Source organism: Scyliorhinus torazame, chromosome 5 (genome assembly GCF_047496885.1).
Source record: "Scyliorhinus torazame isolate Kashiwa2021f chromosome 5, sScyTor2.1, whole genome shotgun sequence".
Classification (NCBI taxonomy): Eukaryota; Metazoa; Chordata; class Chondrichthyes; order Carcharhiniformes; family Scyliorhinidae; genus Scyliorhinus; species Scyliorhinus torazame.
In genome coordinates, this window is record NC_092711.1 from 292,016,921 (window position 1) to 292,035,920 (window position 19,000).

General features: G+C 50.5%; 1 protein-coding gene across 1 annotated transcript in view; it reads left to right on the forward strand.

The window, feature by feature from the left end:
- The window catches only part of LOC140421207 (dolichyl-diphosphooligosaccharide--protein glycosyltransferase subunit MAGT1-like), a 69,065-nt gene that overhangs the window by 17,244 nt on the left and 32,821 nt on the right, over positions 1-19,000 (forward strand). Inside the window, exon 4 of the mRNA XM_072505737.1 lies at positions 1,072-1,212. Coding sequence (XP_072361838.1) covers positions 1,072-1,212 — 141 coding nt within the window. The remainder of the gene's footprint in view (positions 1-1,071; positions 1,213-19,000) is intronic.

Consider the following 19,000-nt stretch of genomic DNA (forward strand, 5'->3'; position numbering starts at 1 on the left):
GGTCTTTTGTTCCTCCTTTAGCCCTTCGATCGCCTGTAGTATCGGGGCCAACAGCTCTTTCTTCATTTCCTTTTTGAGCTCTTCCACACAGCATTTCAAGAACTCTTGTTGTTCAGGGCCCCATGTTAAACTGCCACCTTCCGACGCCATCTTGGTTTTTGCTTGCCTTCCTTGCCGCTGTTCTAAAGGATCCACTGCAATCCGGCCACTTTCTCTTTTTCATCTGTATCCAGGGAGGATTCCCTTCTGGTTTACCGCACAGTGTTTTTAGCCGTCAAAATTGCCGTTGGGGCTCCTATCGAGAGCCCAGAAGTCCGTTTCACCGGGAGCTGCTGAAACGTGCGACTCAGCTGGTCATCGCCGCACCCGGACATGGGACTAACAACCTTCAGGGAAACACTGATGTATTAGTTAACATTTTATGGGACTATTTCACCTGATGCCAATCTGTTTCACACGTCACACTATTGCTTCCTTTTGCCATGGTAATTTTTCTATGCATCCCCTAGTAGAAAGAGGAAACTCCTTTTGTTGAAAACCATTGGATGGGAGGTTTTTAATCCGCTGTCTTGTTGATCATGTATATTCTTTGGGAAATTTTAACAGCAATCTAAGTTTTGTTTTGCGTTGGAACGATGTGGATCCCTCATTGGGCTAAAACTTGGCATGAAAGTGAGCAGTCAATCCTTTGTCTGCCTTTACTTGACTGACTTTTAGCTGGAGCAAAAATATAATAGGCTGATGACTAATGATCACATTTCTAATCGAAATCTCGTGATGTGCCAATGATTGAGGTCACCGTCATGGGCAAATGGGGAGAAGGATATTCCTGGGCCATCAACACTAGCATAGACAAGTTTGGATGAATGGCCTGTAGCTGTGCTGCAAGGTGAATGTAAGTCTCATTCTGAAATTCACTTGAGAATAGTCATGGACAAAATATGGAGGGCTGCTGGTCCCTGGAAAACCTCATATTAACATAAATCACTACTGTTGGGAGAAAAATTGGGGAAGGAATACAGGTATCACCTGCAGTAATAATAAAGCTTCAACATTTGTTTCTTTGTCCAGCTCAATATGAATTCTGCTCCAACATTCATGCATTTTCCTGCTAAAGGGAAACCAAAACGTGCAGACACTTATGAGCTTCAGGTTCGGGGCTTTGCAGCTGAGCAGATTGCACGATGGATTGCTGATAGGACGGAGATAAATGTAAGTTGGTGATAGTCTGTGTGTGTTCATAGTTATTAATGTCTTGTTAATTCTATATTAATTGTATGCCGGCAGTGGATGTTAACTGGGGATTCACTTGTGTCCCGATAAATGATAGCAGTGATCTGCCTAAGGGCAGGTCCACTGCTCATTTCTCCACTTGTGATCTTGCGCTTTCCTCTTCAGTTGATGGTAATTGCCTTCTATTTTCAGTTTCATTGAACAAAGAGTAGTAATACGACTGCAGGAAAGAATCCTGTTACTTTCCTTGTGTTCTTAAAGGAATCACAAGTCCTCTTTCCAGACGATCCTCTGCCTGTAAGTAGCCGTTGTCCCTGGAGGTTGCAACTCTTCTACAATCACTGCAGAAATTTCACTGGTTCCTCTGTTGTCCATGGCTCAACCCCGAGCATGGTACCCTTAGCTGGTCTGGGTGTCTAACAAAATGACCTGGATGACCACTCTTGAAGTTTCCTTACCCTGCTTATAAATAAACACTGGTTTTTGGTTTAGAAGGCGCATGATTGTAATCCATAAATCTGTAAATAAATGCTTGCAAAATTGGCCCTGGCGCTGTTCTTCAACGACTACCTTTGTGGAGAATAATATGGTAGCAGAGGAAGGTTGCCTTAAGGTTGGAAACTAAGATAAAATTCAGGCTGAAAACTGAAATCCTAGTGCACATCATGGAATAAATGGCAAAAAAGAGATGTAAATTGTCAGGATATGGAGTGCCCTCTGTTCTTGGAATCTGACCCATGCGACCAGTGGAAGAATTAAGCGGATATGTGGACACAGTTTACGTCCCTACCAAGGAAGAAATAAATGATGCCATTTCCTACAAGAAGTAAAATCGGAAATAAAATATTTCGAGAGGTGGATGCCTATCGGGTTGATAGTGGTGAAGGTGTATGGACCTCTTGGAGTTCTTGGATGAAAAGTACAAAGAAAATCTGTTAAATGCTTATGAGGAATGGTCAGACTTCTTAAACAGATGGTCATTCCGTTGAAGAAAATAGCATGGATTCCAACAGATTGTATCATTGTTGAAATTCAGTTTGGGGATCCCTGTATAGTTAGTAAGGTTTAAATTACTGGATGCCTTGTATGATCTTTACTAGATCCTTGTACTGGCTTTTAATTAATTTTTCCTTTGCCAGTGATGCTTACATTCGACAAAGCCAGCATTTATTGCCCCAGAGAAGATAGAACGTGGTAGTGAGACTACTGCAGTCAATGTGGTGTAGAGAGGAGTTGAGTTCCAGGATTCTGACCAGGCAATTGTGAAGGAATGATATATTTCTAAATCAGGATGGTGTGTTGCCTGGAGGGAAAAGTGCAGGTGATGCTATTCCCGTGCATCTGCTGCTCCTTTTCCCTTCGCACTTATATCAGCTCAAGCTTTAATGTTCAGGTTTTTCTGTATATGGACTGCTTCAGTACCTGAGGACTGGCAAATGGCACTGAACTACAATCGTCAGTGAACATGCTCACTTTTGATCTTATGATGGAGGCAAGATAATTGAAGCAACTGAAGATGGTTGGGCCTAGGACACTATTCTGAGGAACTCCTGCGGCAAAGCCCTGGGATTGAGATGATTTTTAACCCCCCCCCCCCCCCCCCCCCCCCCCCCCCCCCTCCCCCCTCCTGGGCTGCTGCTGACCTCCTAACACTCCGCGAGAGAGTCTAGGAATGGTTGCCACCGCCTGAAGAACCCTTGCACAGACCCTCGGAAGGCAAACTTTGTCCTCTCCAGCTTTTCATTCATAGAATTTACAGTGCAGAAGGATGTCATTTGGCCCATAGAGTCTGCACCGGCTCTTGGAAAGAGCACCCTACCCAAGGTCAACACCTCCACCCTATCCCCACAACTCAGCAACCCCACCCAACACTAAGGGCAATTTTGGACACGAAGGGCAATTTATCATGGCCAATCCACCTAACCCGCACCTCTTTGGACTGGGAGGAAACCGGAGCACCCGGAGGAAACCCACGCACACACTGGGAGCATGTGCAGACTCCGCACAGATAGTGACCCAAGCCAGAATCGAACCTGGGACCATGTAGCTGTGAAGCATTTGTGCTATCCACAATGCTACCGTGCTGCCCACACTTGATGAACCCTGCCATGTCATTGATCCAAGCTTCCACACTAGGGGGCTTCGCATCTTTCCACAGTAACAAAATCCTCCGCCGGGCGACCAGGGACGCAAAGCCCAGCATACCGGCCTCTTTCACCTCCTACACTCCCGGCTCGTCCGATACCCCAAATAATGCTAATCCCCAGCTCGGCTTGACCCGGGCGTTCACTGCCTTGGACATAGTCCTCGCAAAACCCATCCAGCACCGGGCACGACCAGAACATATGGATGTGATTTGCTGGGCTCCCCGAGCACCTCCCACATCTGTCCTCCACCCCAAAGAACCTACTCAACCTCGCCCCTGTCATATGCGCTCTGTGAGTAACTTTGAACTGTATTAGGCTGAGCCTGGTGCAAGAGGAGGAAGAATTAATCCTACTCTGGGCACCAGCCCACAGCCCCTCATCTATTTCCTCCCCAAGCTCCTCCTCCCACTTGTCCTTTAACTCCTCCTCCGAGGCCTCCTCCTCTTCCTGCAGCTCCTGGTAAATCGCCAAAATCTTGCCTTCTCCAACCCATACACCTAAAATCACCTTGTCCTGAATCCCACGTGCCGGAAGCAGCGGGAATTCCCTCACCTGCCGCCTCACAAACGCCCTCACTTGCATGTACCTGAAAGCGTTTCCCGGGGGTAGCCCAAACTTCTCCAGCGCCCCTATGCTCGCAAACGTCCCATCGATGAACAGGTCCCCCATTCTTCTAATCCCTGCCCGATGCCAGCTCCGAAACCCCCCATCCATCCTTCCCGGGGCGAACCGATGGTTCTCCTGAATTGGAGACCAAACCGAGGCTCCCACCTCGCCCCTGTGTCGCCTCCACTGCCCCCAGATCTTCAGCGTTGCCGCCACCACCGGACTCGTGGTGTACCTTGTCGGAGAGAGCAGCAGCGGTGCTATCACCAGCGCCCTCAAGCTCGTGCCCACACAGGACGCCATCTCTAGCCTCTTCCACGCCGCCCCCTCCCCCTGCATTACCCACTTACGGATCATCGCCACATTGGCTGCCCAATAATAGCCACACAAATTTGGCCTTGGGGATCAAAATGGGAAGGCACTGGAACACAAAGAGAAACCTCGGAAGGACCGTCATTTTGACCGGCTGCACCCTACCCACTAGTGAGAGTGGTAGCATATCCCATTGAGGAATTGAACAAACGAATGTGATATAAAATAGTTAGTTCAATTATTAGTTACAATAATGTAGATGTGAGCCAGTCTGATAGTAGTGCGTTCACAAACAAAGGACAAAGGGATTCAGAAAGCTTGGCAAGGAGGGAGAAAAGGATGCTGGGTAACAAGAGGCCCAGGGTTAAGGAATGCGAAGTGAGCCAATCAGGATATTGCGGCAGCACGGTAGCACAAGTGGATAGCACTGTGGCTTCACAGCGCCAGGGTCCCAGGTTTGATTCCCCGCTGGGTCACTGTCTGTGCGGAGTCTGCACGTTCTCCCCGTGTCTGCTTGGGTTTCCTCTGGGTGCTCCGGTTTCCTCCCACAGTCCAAAGACGTGCAGGTTAGGTTGATTGGCCATGATAAATTGCCCTTAGTGACCAAAAAGGTTAGATGGGGTTACTGGGATAGGGTGGGGGCTTAAGTGGGTCGGTGCAGACTCGATGGACTGAATGGCCTCCTTCTGCACTGTATGTTCTATGTTCTATAAGTATTTAATGTAATTTTGGGTCTGTGGAATTCATTGCCACAGAGGGCGGTGGAGGCCGGGACGTTGAGTGTCTTTAAGACAGAAGTTGATAAATTCTTGATCTCTCGAGGAATTAAGGGCTATGGAAAGAGAGCGGGTAAATGGAGTTGAAATCAGCCATGATTGAATGGCGGAGTGGACTCGATGGGCCGAATGGCCTTCTGCTCCTATGTCTTATGGATATATGGCCAGGTCAGGAGGTGTATAGGATGACCTATGGGAATCTTGTATGTGAAACTTGATGCCATTTGAATGAGATTTGTAAAGATTTCTTTGTCTCCGATAGCACTCGGTTCAAGAGCTCCAGGAGACTGCTTGTGTGTTCTGAATCTCTGTGGAGCGAGTCAGCCTTGCAAGTTGGTTAAAAATAAATAATACTATACCTACAAATCCATCTAGAGTTTTATTGAGGCCAGACTGACAGGCTGACAGGTAAAGAATTCAATATTGTCACCATCTTTTAAAATCCTCCTCCATCTGCTCCACCAACCGTGTCAAATTGAGCTTGTGCAGGGCCTCCCAACTCCTAGCTACTTGGATCCCCAGGTACCAAAAGCTCCTTTCCGCCCTCTTCAGCGGTAGCTCGCCTATCCCCCTTCCCTGGTCCCCTGAATGCACCACAAAGAGCTCACACTTCCCTACGTTGAGTTTATACCCCAAAAGGTCCCCAAACTCCCTAAGGATCCGCATGACCTCCGCCATCCCCCTCCACTGGATCCGCAACATACAACAGGTCATTGGCATACAACGACACCCGGTGTCCGTCTCTTCCCCCCCCCCCCCCCCCCCCCCCCCCCCCCCGAACCAATCCCCTCCATTTCCTGGACTCCCTCAGTGCCATGGCCAGTGGCTCAATTGCCAGTGCAAACAAGGGGGATAAGGGACACCTCTGCCTCGTCCCCCGGTACAGCCGAAAGTACTCCGACCTCCGCAGGTTCGTAGCCACACTCGCCACCGGGGCTCTATATAGCAGCCTGACCCAACTGATGAACCCCTCCCCGAACCCAAACCACCGCAACACTTCCCAAAGATACTCTCACTCCACCCGATCAAAGGCCTTCTCCGCGTCCATAGCTGCCACTACCTCCGCTTCCCCCTCCACCGAGGGCATCATAATCACATTGAGGAGCCTCCGCACATTAGTATTTAGCTGCCTACCCTTCACAAATCCCGTCTGGCCCTCATGAATCACCCCCGGGACACAGTCCTCAATTTTCGTAGCCAGCTCCTTCGCCAGCAACTTAGCGTCACCATTGAGGAGCGAGATCGGTCTATACGACCCACGTTGCAATGGATCCTTGTCCCACTTCAAGATCAAAGAAATCAACGCCCTGGACATTGTCGGGGGCAAGGTCCCCTCCTCCCTCGCCTTATTAAAAGTCATCACTAGCAGCGAGCCCAGCAGGTCCACATATTTCCTGTAAAATTCAACCGGGAACCCATCCGGCCCCAGGGCCTTCCCCGCCTGCATGTTCCCCAATCCCTTAACCAGCTCCTCCAGTCCAATCGGTGCCCCCAAACCAGCCACCTCCTCCTCCACTCTCTGGAACCTCAGCTGATCTAGGAATGTTCGCACCCCCCCCCCCCCGCTGGGGGCTCAGACCTGTACAGATTCCCATAGACGTCCCTAAAATACCTTGTTTATTCTCACCGCACTCCGCACCGTATTCCCTCCTCTATCCCTTAATCCACCAATCTCCCTCGCTGCCTCCTTACGAAGCTGATGTGCCAGCATCCGACTCACCTTCTCCCCATACTCATACGCCATCCCTTGCGCTTTCCTCCACTGTGCCTCTGCTTTCCCCGTGGTCGTCAGGTCGAATTCTGTCTGGAGGTTTCGTCGCTCCCTAAGTAGTGCCTCCTCGGGGGGCCTCTGCATAACTCCAGTCCCCCCTTGAAATCTCCCCCACCAACCTCTCCCCCTCCTCCCTGTCGGCCCTAATGGAGATTAGCTCTCCCCTGACCACCGCCTTCAACGCCTCCCAGACTACCCCCCCACCTGCACCTCCCCGTTGTCGTTGGCCTCCAAGTATCTTTCAATACACCCCCGCACCCGCCCGCACACCCCCTCATCCGCCAACAGTCCCACATCGAGGCACCACAGCGGGCGTTGGTCCCTCTCCTCCCCCAACTCCAGCTCCACCCAATGCGGGGCGTGGTCCGAGATGGCTATGGACCACGATTCCAGATCCGGAATCCGACCCAGCATGCGTTTCATAAATCCGGCATCATCCCAATTCGGGGTATATATGTTCACCAGTAGCACCCGCACCCCCTGCAACCTCGCAACCTACCACTCACCATCACATATCGATCTCCATTATCCACTACAATATTCATTGCCTCAAACGACACCCACTTCCCCACCAATATTGCAACCCCTCTGTTCGATTCCAGCCTTGAATGAAAGACCTGCCCTACTCATCCCTTTCTCAGCCTAACCTGATCTGCCACCTTCAGATGTGTGTCTTGGAGCATAACAACGTCTGCCTTCAGTCCCTTTAAGTACGCGAACACCCGGGCCCTCTTGACCGGCCCGTTAAGGCCCTTCACATTCCAAGGTATCAGCCGGATCAGGGGGCTTCCCCCCCCCCGCCGACTAGCCATCTCCTTTTCTAGGCCAGCCACGTGCCCGCACCCGCCAGTCCACCAGGCGGCGGACCCCCGCCCCGACTATCTCTCCTACTTCCAGCTCTCCTTTGGCCAATGCAGCAGCAACCCAGTTCTCTTTCTTCTCCCCCCCCCCCCAACTAGATCCTCATCTAGCCATTTTGCTCCCCCCATGACACTCCCGTAAGTCAGCTGACCCCGGCCTCTCCCGCCATTCCACCCACCCCCCAGTGTGAGAATCCTCCCACCCCTTGGCAGTCAGTGCACGCTCCTCTCCAGCACTCTTTCACCCCCCCTCTCCCCCCAAGCCCTGCCCCCGTCCTTCCCTAACGCGGGAAAAAGCCCTTTCCGCCTGAGTCGGCCCCGCCCCCTCTGGCGCATCTCCTTTTTGCGGCCTAAACCCAACTCTCCATCCCCGGGCCTCCACCCCCTCCCCACCCCCCCTCTTCCTCTGCGGGGCCCTGTCCCTCCAACTCCGACGCCCATAGTCTCCCACAGCCCCCACATCAAATCCATTCACCCATCCCCACTCAGCACCAAAAACAAAAAGAATATTCCCCAAACGCAGTAAACACAGTAAACATCCCCCCACGACAAACCCTCCGTTTGAGTCCATCAGGTGTTTCAAAGGGACTGAGATGATTTTGATCTTTAGTGCCAGGTATGACCCCAAGCAGGTTAGAGTTTTCTTCCTGATTCGCATTGACTCTAATTTTGTTAGGATCCCTCGATGCTGCACTTGGTGAAATGTTGCCTTGATGCCGAGGGCAGTCATTCTCACCACACTCCTGGAGTTCAGCTTCTTTGTCCATTTTAGCACCAAGACTGTAATGAGGTCAGAAGCTGAGTGACCCTGGCAGAACCCAAACTGAGTGTAGTGAGCAGGTTATTCCGGAGTAATTGCCAATTGATAGTACAGTCAATGACACCGTCCATCACTTCGGTCAAGAGTAGACTAATGGGAAAATAATTGGCTGGATTGAATTTTTCGTGATATTTGTAGACCGGAAATACCTTTTTATTTGTTTATGGCTAGTCCAGTTTAGTTTCCCGTCAATGGTAATCTCCAGGATGTTGATAATGAGGGATTTAGCAATAGTAATGCCATTGAATGTCAGGGGGAAATAGATGGATTCTCTTGTTGGTGATGGCTGTTGCCTGACACTTGTGTGGCATGAATGTTACTGCCCATTTATTAACCCAAACGTAAACCATGTCCAGGTCTTGCTGAATATGGGCACAGACTGCGTCACTATCTGTGCAGTCATGAATGATGCCGCAAATTGTGCAAACTGGAACATTTTCTACATTGCCTAGGTAGGTTCCAGTGTTGCTGTACTGGAACAGCTTGGCTCGGGGCATGGCTTGTTCTGGAGCGCAAGTGTTATCTCTGAATGTTGCCAGAACCCTTAGCCTTTGTAGCATCCAGAGATTGTTACCATTTGAGACTCTGCTTGTCAATTTAGCTTCTAGCTGCTCCTACTTCCTATGCAGAATCTCTTTTCCAGTCTTTTCTATACCGTTGGCACCTACCTGGACCACAACAACTGAGCCCTCCTCCTACTGTAAGTTCCTCTCCTGCTTTGAGTAGATGTCGTGATCCCTTGCACCAGGCAGGCAACTCTGTCTTCTGACCACTTGCTCTCAGTTCTGGAAAACTGTGTCCATCCCCTTGACTATGCTGTGCCCCATTACTACAACATTCCTATTTACCTCTCCCGCTTGAATGGCTTCCTGTGCCATGGTCCTTTTGCTGATCCATCCTTCAGCTCCTGCTCTCCATACAAATTGCAAGAACCTTAAACCTGTTGGACAATTGCAAATTGCAGAATTCCCCATTGCTACCTTCTTCATCTCCATATCTGCCTGTGTCACAGTCACACCCTTCTGTCCCTGACCACGGACCAGATCAGGAGGCCCTTGCCTAGGGGGCAGGACTGCCTTCTGGAACAAAGAGTCCAGGTAACCGTTTCCCGATGAGCAAATTTCAGAAAGATAAGCTTTGGCAAAACAATAAACTGAATTTCAACAAAAGTTGAGGTTTTAAGGGAATAAATAATTGCTGAACGAATGTAAAGCAATGTCATAGCTGTAATTGTTTTAAAAACAGCAACAATTTTTGAAAATGTTTTTATCGAAGCTTTTCACTTATGACTGGTACATTTTATCATATAGTTCATTGTACAGTTGTGTCAGTCATAAATAACTTACACCCTCTTACTATACAGTCAAAATTTACATGAGTGTTATCGAATAAAAACAAAGAAAAATAAAATGACAAAAGAGACAAGTGGTCTATTTACATTGCAGTGAACAGCATTGTATAGATATAGTCCGAACTGCCGCTTTGTAGCCCGAGGCGGCGGATACACAATGAGTACCACAGAAGCAAAATAGGAGATGAGTTGTGGCATGGCGGTTACGCCCATCGTATGGTAGTGTTGCCATTTGTGGTCACCCGCGCCCCTCTGTGTTGGGCGGATTTCACTTTTTCGCTGTGATTGGATGTCCCCTTCCCTTCTCTGGTTGTTCCTGTCTTCTCACCATCTTGTGTACCTCCCCCACGTTGCTGGTCATGAACAGGTCTTCGAAGAGGCTGGGGAATTGTTTTCACGTGTGTTGGAACCCTTCCCCTGATCAACAATGGCAAATTTTATTTTTTCTAGTTTTAGGAATGCCACTCGATCGGATAGCCATGATGAGGCCCTGGGTAGCGCTGCTGACCTCCACCCAAGCAGAAGCCTCTGCTGGGCAATCAGAGGCGAAGCCCAGGGTGTCAGCTCCTCTCCCCACAAAGAACTCTGGATGCTCTGAAACCCCGAAGACTGCCACTGAAGAACATGGCTCCATCTTCACCCCCACCACTCTGCACATGGCCTTGAAGAAGACAGTCCAGATCTCGATGAGATTGGGGCAGGACCAGAATGTGTCGGTGTGGTTGGCTGGGCCCCCGACACTGCTCGCAGTTATCCTCCACCTCCGGGAAGAACCCACTCATACGTGTTCTGGTTAGTTGTGCCCCGTGCACCATCTTTAGCTGCCTTAGGTTCAGCCCTGCACATGAGAAAGTGGTGTTTACCCTGAGCAGAGTGTCAATCCAGAGTCCTCTCCCTATCTCCCTGCCCAGTTCCTCCTCCCATCTTTCTCGCTTCTCGTCCAGTGGGCCCTTGCCTCTTCTAACAGTATTAGATACATTCCGCCACATGTAGCGTCCCTAGCAAGTCCGGCGCTAGTAGTCTGTCCAGTAGGGTGTGTCCAGGAATCTGGGAAATGTCATGGTCTCCTTGTGGTGGAAGTCTTGCAGCTGCAAATACCGGAACTCGTTTCCTTTCGGGAGCTGAAGCTCCCCCGGGTCGCTACTAAACTGTCCACGTACATGTCCCTTAACAGTACCCACCCGTCCTCTCCACGTTTTTATCATCTTTATTGTCACAAGTAGGCTTACATTAACACTGCAATGAAAAGCCTCTAGTCGTCACATTCCGGCGCCTGTTCGGGTACACTGAGGGAGAATTCAGAATGTCAAATTCACCTAACAGCACATCTTTTGGGACTTATGGGAGGAAACCGGAGCACCCGGAGGAAACCTACACAGACACGGAGAGCGTGCGGACTCCGCACAGACACTGACCCAAGCCGGGGATCGAACCTGGGACCCTGGAGCTGTGAGGCAACTGTGCTAACCACTGTGCTGCCCTACAGGTGGTGTTTATTTTCACCGGGATACATTTATGGTTCCTGCAGATGGGGGCCGGAACAGACATGTTACCCAATTTGAAGTGGTGTCCGACTGGTTCCAGGCCCTTAATGTGGCTACTACCACCGGGCTCCTCGAGTGCTTGCCTGGGGGGAGTGAGGCGGTGGCCAGTGACTGAAGGGATGTCCCAGTATAGGAGGCAGCCTCCATCTGCACGCTCCGGCTCTCTCAAATACCACCGCACCCTCTTGCTCAGTTGTTGAATGGAAGGTTCAACCGAGCTAAGCCCACATATGCCGCCCTCTGTAGGACGATTTTGTATCCTCGGGTTCCCGCCCAGACGAAGGCCAAGATCGTTTATTCACCCTGGTGAAGAAGGATTTGGGGTTGAAGATCGGAAGCGATCTGAATAAGAAGAGAAATCTTGGCAGCACGTTCATTCCTATCGTCTGAACTCTTCCCGCCAAGGAGAGTGGGAATGAGTCCCATCTACATAGGTCTCTCTTCATCTCTTCCACCAGGCTGGACCGGTTCCACTTATGGAGCCATGCCCAGTTGTGGGCTATCTGTATCCCTCGGTACTTGAACCTACCCCCCTCCCCCCACACCCCCTGATCACCGGGAAGATTTCACTTTTGCTCAGGCTTAACTTGTTTCCTGAGAAAGCTCTGAACTCTCCCAGAAGTTCTGTTATCTTGCCCGTGCTGGTTGGGGCTGCGTAGCAGGTCATTCGCAAAGTGAAACTCTGTACTTCCTGCCTCCTTGCTGATCTCGGAGCGATGGCCAGTGGTTCAACAAGAACTCTGTGCAACCAAAATTATTCAGAGCTGATGATATTCATCTACACCCTCGGCATGGGAGTGTGTACAGTAGTTTCACCCACACATTGAACCCTGGCCCAAACGTTCAAGCACCTCCATGAGGTATCTCCATCCTAATCGATTGAAGGCTTTTGCAGTGTCCAGGGAGATGATAACTTCTGGTGTTCCCTCCCTGGGTGGGGTCATAATCATGTTCAGCAGGCGTCTGATGTTTGCAGTTAGCTGTCTGCCCTTCGCAAACTTGGACTGATCTTCCGCGATTATGTCTGGTAAGGGGCTCTCCAGTAACTTCACCAGAGCTTTCGCCAGGACATTGGCATCAGTGTTCAAGACTCCGTCGGGTCTTTTTGTCTTTTTTGGAGATCAGTGAGATTGAGGCCTGTGCCAGTGTGGGCGGCAGGACACCCCTCGAGAGTGAGTCATGTCCCTCAGATGTGGGGAATCAGGGATTACCCATAGTCACCCTTAATCTACACAACCCCCCCCCCCAACTAATGTTCGATGTTACCCAGTTCTTGAACGTGCATAATAAATAGTGCCCATGACTTGTCAAACCCCTCGGAGCTTCCCCTCGGTTGGAACTTAACCTTCTCAAGGGTCAAGTATTCCAACAGGTCCCCCGCCAGGGCACTGGGTGGAGAGGCTGCTCTCCTTCCCAGCAGGAAGGCTATGATATCTGCCTCCGCTCCCGTTTCCAACCCTGGCTGGTCCGACACCCCGAATATGGCCTCCTGGGGACCTGGGTCCAGTTTCACACGCACCACCTTGGAAATTACCCTAAACACCACCTAGTACTCCCCTAGCTTTGGACAGGACCAAAACATATGAACGTGATCTCCCCCCCCCCCCCCCGCCCCCCCCCCCCCCCCCCCCCCCCCCCCCCCCCCCCCCCCCCCCCCCCCCCCCCCCCCCCCCCGCACGCATGCTCACACACATCCTCTACTCCTTCAAAAAATCGGCTCATCCTCGCCCTCGTGAGGTGCGCTCTATATACCACCTTCAGCTGTATCAGCCCCAACCTCGCACATGAGGTGGAGGCATTCACTCTCTGGAGTACCTCACACCAGACCCCCTCCTCTGTAACCTCTCCCAACTCTTCCTCCCACTTTGCTTTGATCCCTTCCAGTGGTGCCTTATCCTCGTTCAGAATAGCTCCGTACACCGCTGACACTGCCCCCTTGTCGTCAACACCTCCTTCAGCAATGTGGAGGCCGGTTCCTCTGGGAAGCACTGTATCTCCTTCCTGGCAAAATCCCGAACCTGCATGTACCTAAACCCTTCTCCCTGCTCCAGCCCATACTTCGTTTCCAGCTCCCTCAATCCTGCAAACCGACCCCGAAGAAACAAATCTTTTAGCGTCTTAATCCCCTTCTCTTCCCATTTCCGAAAACTTCCATCCCACCTCCCTGGCTCATCTCTGTGGTTCCCCCGAATCGGCATTTCCCTTGACCCTAAACCCAACCCAAAGTGTTGGCGAAACTGCCTCCAGATTTTCAATGAAGCTATTCTTAACGGATTCCCTGAATATTTCCCTGGAGCTTTCTGGAGCGGCGCTGTTGCAAGTGCCTTCAGCCCCGACCCCCTGCACAAACTCTCCTCCATTCTGACCCACTGAGAATCCACCCCTCTGACCCAGCTCCGCACTTTCTCCACATTCGCTACCCAGTAGTAGTACAACAAGTTCGGGAGACCCAAACCCCCTGCCTGCCTTCCCCACTGTAGCAGCACCTTTCTCACTCTGGCCACCTTCCCTCCCCATATGAATGAGGTAATCCTTCCCTCAATCTCCCTGAAAAATGACTTTGGCAGGAAAATCGGTAGGCGTTGAAAAATAAACAGGAATCGCGGCAGCACATTCATTTTAACCGCCTGTACCCGACCTGCCAGTGACAGAGGAAGGCCGTCCCACCTTGCCAGATCGGCTTTCACTCTCCCCACCAAACTAGTGATGTTGTACCTGTGAAGCCTCCCCCACTCCCAGGCAACCTGCACCCCCAGATACCTAAAATGAGTCCCTGCTCTCCAGAATGGCAGCCCCCCCACCCCTGCCCCCACCCCCGGCCGAGACAACACAAAGTACTCACTCTTGTCCAGGTTCAACTTGTACCCCGAGAAAGACCTAAATACCCGCGGTAGCTCCAATATTCCTCCTATCGACGCACTCGGCTCCGACACATACAGCAGCAAGTCGTCGGCATAGAACATAGAACGATACAGCGCAGTACAGGCCCTTCGGCCCACAATGTTGCACCGACATGGGAAGTCAAAAACCAAAAGCCATCTAACCTACACTATGCCATTATCATCCATATGTTTATCCAATAAACTTTTAAATGCCCTCAATGTTGGTGAGTTCACTACTGTAGCAGGTAGGGCATTCCACGGCCTCACTACTCTTTGCGTGAAGAACCTACCTCTGACCTCTGTCCTATATCTATTACCCCTCAGTTTAAAGTTATGTCCCCTCGTGCCAGCCATATCCATCCGCGGGAGAAGGCTCTCACTGTCCACCCTATCCAACCCCCTGATCATTTTGTATGCCTCTATTAAGTCTCCTCTTAACCTTCTTCTCTCCAACGAAAACAACCTCAAGTCCATCAGCCTTTCCTCATAAGATTTTCCCTCCATACCAGGCAACATCCTGGTAAATCTCCTCTGCACCCGCTCCAAAGCCTCCACGTCCTTCCTATAATGCGGTGACCAGAACTGTACGCAATACTCCCAATGCGGCCGTACCAGAGTTCTGTACAGCTGCAACATGACCTCCCGACTCCGGAACTCAATCCCTCTACCAATAAAGGCCAACACTCCATAGGCCTTCTTCACAACCCTATCAACCTGGGTGGCAACTTTCAGGGATCTATGTACATGGACACCTAGATCCCTCTGCTCATCCACACTTTCAAGAACTTTACCATTAGCCAAATATTCCGCATTCCTGTTATTCCTTCCAAAGTGAATCACCTCACACTTCTCTACATTAAACTCCATTTGCCACCTCTCAGCCCAGCTCTGCAGCTTACCTATATCCCTCTGTAACCTGCTACATCCTTCCGCACTGTCGACAACACCACCGACTTTAGTGTCGTCTGCAAATTTACTCCCCCACCCTTCTGCGCCCTCCTCTAGGTCATTGATAAAAATGACAAACAGCAACGGCCCCAGAACAGATCCTTGTGGTACACCACTTGTAACTGAACTCCATTCTGAACATTTCCCATCAACCACCACCCTCTGTCTTCTTTCAGCTAGCCAATTTCTGATCCACATCTCTAAATCACCCTCAATCCCCAGCCTCCATATTTTCTGCAATAGCCTACCGTGGGGAACCTTCTCAAACGCTTTACTGAAATCCATATACGCCACATCAACTGCTCTACCCTCGTCTACCTGTTCAGTCACCTTCTCAAAGAACTCAATAAGGTTTGTGAGGCATGACCTACCCTTCACAAAGCCATGCTAACTATCCCTGACCATATTATTCCTATCTAGATGATTATAAATCTTGTCTCTTATAATCCCCTCCAAGACTTTACCCACAACAGACGTGAGGCTCACCGGTCTATAGTTGCCGGGGTTGTCTCTACTCCCCTTCTTGAACAAAGGGACCACATTTGCTATCCTCCAGTCCTCTGGCACTATTCCTGTAGCCAATGATGACATAAAAATCAAAGCCAAAGGCCCAGCAATCTCTTCCCTGGCTTCCCAGAGAATCCTAGGATAAATCCCATCCGGCCCCGGAGACTTATCTATTTTCAGCCTGTCCAGAATTGCCAACACCTCTTGCCTACGTACCTCAATGCCATCTATTCTAATAGCCTGGGTCTCAGCATTCTCCTCCACAACATTATCTTTTTCCTGAATGTTTACTGACGAAAAATATTTGTTTAGTATCTCGCCTATCTCTTCAGACTCCACACACAACTTCCCATCCCTGTCCTTGACTGGCCCGACTCTTACCCTAGTCATTCTTTTATTCCTGACATACCTATAGAAAGCTTTTGGGTTTTCCTTGATCCTACCTGCCAAATACTTCTCATGTCCCCTCCTTGCTCGTCTTAGCTCTCTCTTTAGATCCTTCCTCGCTACCTTGTAACTATCAAGCGCCCCAACTGAAACTTCACTCCTCATCTTCACATAGGCCTCCTTCTTCCTCTTAACAAGAGATTCCACTTCTTTGGTAAACCACGGTTCCCTCGCTCGATGCCTTCCTCCCTGCCTGACCGGTACGTACTTATCAAGAACACGCAGTAGCTGTTCCTTAAACCAGCTCCACATATCCAGTGTGCCCAACACTTGCAGCCTACTTCTCCAACCTATCCCCCCCAAGTCATGTCTAATGGCATCATAATTGCCCTTCCCCCAGCTATAACTCTTGCCCTGCGGGGTATACTTATCCCTTTCCATCACTAACGTAAACGTCACCGAATTGTTGTCACTGTCCCCAAAGTGCTCACCTACCTCCAAATCTAACACCTGACCTGGTTCATTACCCAAAACCAAATCCAATGTGGCCTCTCCTCTTGTTGGCCTGTCAACATATTGTGTCAGGAAACCCTCCTGCACACATTGTACAAAAAACGACCCATCTAATGTACTCGAGCTATATCTTTTCCAGTCAATATTTGGAAAGTTAAAGTCTCCCATAATAACTACCGTGTTACTTTCACTCTTATCCAGAATCATCTTCGCCATCCTTTCCTCTACATCCCTAGAACTATTTGGAGGCCTATAGAAAACTCCCAACAGAGTGACCTTTCCTTTCCTGTTTCTAACCTCAGCCCATACTACCTTGGAAGAAGAGTCCCCATCGAGCATCCTCTCTGCCACCGTAATACTGTTTTTGACTAGCAGTGCCACACCTTCCCCTCTTTTGCCTCCTTCTCTGAGCTTACTAAAACACCTAAACCCCGGAACCTGCAACAACCATTCCTGTCCCTGCTCTATCCATGTCTCTGAAATGGCCACAACATCGAAGTCCCAGGTACCAACCCATGCTGCCAGTTCCCCTACCTTATTTCGTATACTCCTGGCATTGAAGTAGACACACTTCAAACCACCTACCTGAACACTGTCCCCCTCCTGCGAAGTCAATTCTGTGCTCCTGACCTCTATACTCTCAATCTCTCGTACCCTAAAACTACAATCCAGGTTCCCATGCCCCTGCTGCATTAGTTTAAACCCCCCCAAAGAGCACTAACAAATCTCCCCCCCCCCCCCCCCCCCCCCCCCCCCCCCAAGGATATTTGTGCCCCTCAGGTTCAGATGTAGACCATCCTGTCTGTAGAGGTCCCACCTACCCCAGAAAGAGCCCCAGTTATCCAGAAATCTGAATTCCTCCCACCTGCACCATCCCTGTAGCCATATAAGGACACCCTATGCTCTATCCCCCCCACACTATTCCTTTCCATGCTCCCGAACTTATCAATGCGATGGCCAACGGCTCAATCGCAAGTGCAAACAGCAGGGGGGACATAGGACATCCCTGTCTCGTCCCACGGTGGAGAGAGAAATATCTCGAACTGATATTATTTGTGCGGACACTCGCCTTTGGTTCCTTATATAATAGCTTTACCCAGTTCACAAACCTTGGTCCAATCCCAAACCGCTCCAGCACTGCCATCAGGTACCCCCATTCTACCCGATCAAATGCCTTCTCGGCGTCCAATGCCACAACTACCTCTGTTTCCTTTCTTTCCGCCGGTGCCATAACAACTTTCAAAACCCTCCTAATGTTTGAAAAGAGCTGCCTCCCTTTCACGAACCCCGTCTGATCCTCCCCTATTACCTTCGGGAGGCACACCTCCAGCCTACTCGCCAGTACCTTGGCCAACACTTTTACGTCCACATTCAGAAGTGATGTGGTACGATACGACCCACACTCCGTCGGATCCTTATCTTTTTTTAGTAACCGGGAAATCGATGCCTGCCCCAAGGTTTGCGGCAACACCCCCTTCCCTATCGCCTCCTCAAACATCCCCACCATCAGGGGTGCCAACCTATCCTTAAACTTTTTATAATATTCCACCGGAAACCCATCCGGCCCTGCCACCTTCCCCGACTGCATCCTCCCAATCGCATCCTTTATCTCCTGCTCCTTCTAATGTAGCCCTGTCCCCCTCCCCTATCCTCGGGTACTCCAACCCATCGAGAAATTCCTGCATCTCACGGTCTCCTCCGAGTGGCTCTGACTTGTACAACCTCTCATAAAACTCCTCAAAAACCTTATTCATCAGCACTGGGGCCACCACCATCCCTGCCCTATCCTTCACCTGAAGAATTTCCCTTGCGCTGCCTCCCTCCGGAGCTGACCTAACATCTCCATGTTCATAAACTGCACCCCTTGCTCGTCTCAGTTGGCGCACCGCCTTCCTGGTGGACAGTCGGTCGAAGCTCGCCTGTAGTTCCTTCCTCTTTTCCAGCTTCGCCGGGTCCCCATCCTCTGCATACCTCTATCTACCTCCAACATCTCATCTATTACCTTCTGCCGCTCCAACTTCTCCTCCTTATCCACCCTGGCCTTAAACAAAATTACCTCGCCTCTCACCGCCGCCTTTAGAGCCTCCCAGACGACTGCCTTCGACACCTCACCCGTACAATAGAAACCTACATATTCCTTAATTACCTTTTCAATTTTCTCACAGAATACTTGGTTCCCCAAAAGTCCCACATCCAGTTTCCACCCCGGTCTCTGCGCTGCCCCCTTCTCTAGCACCATATCCACCCAATGTGGAGCGTGATCTGACACTGCAATTGCAGAGTATTCCGACCCCTTGACTCCAGCCAGCAAAGCCTTCCCCACCACCAAAAAGTCGATCCGCG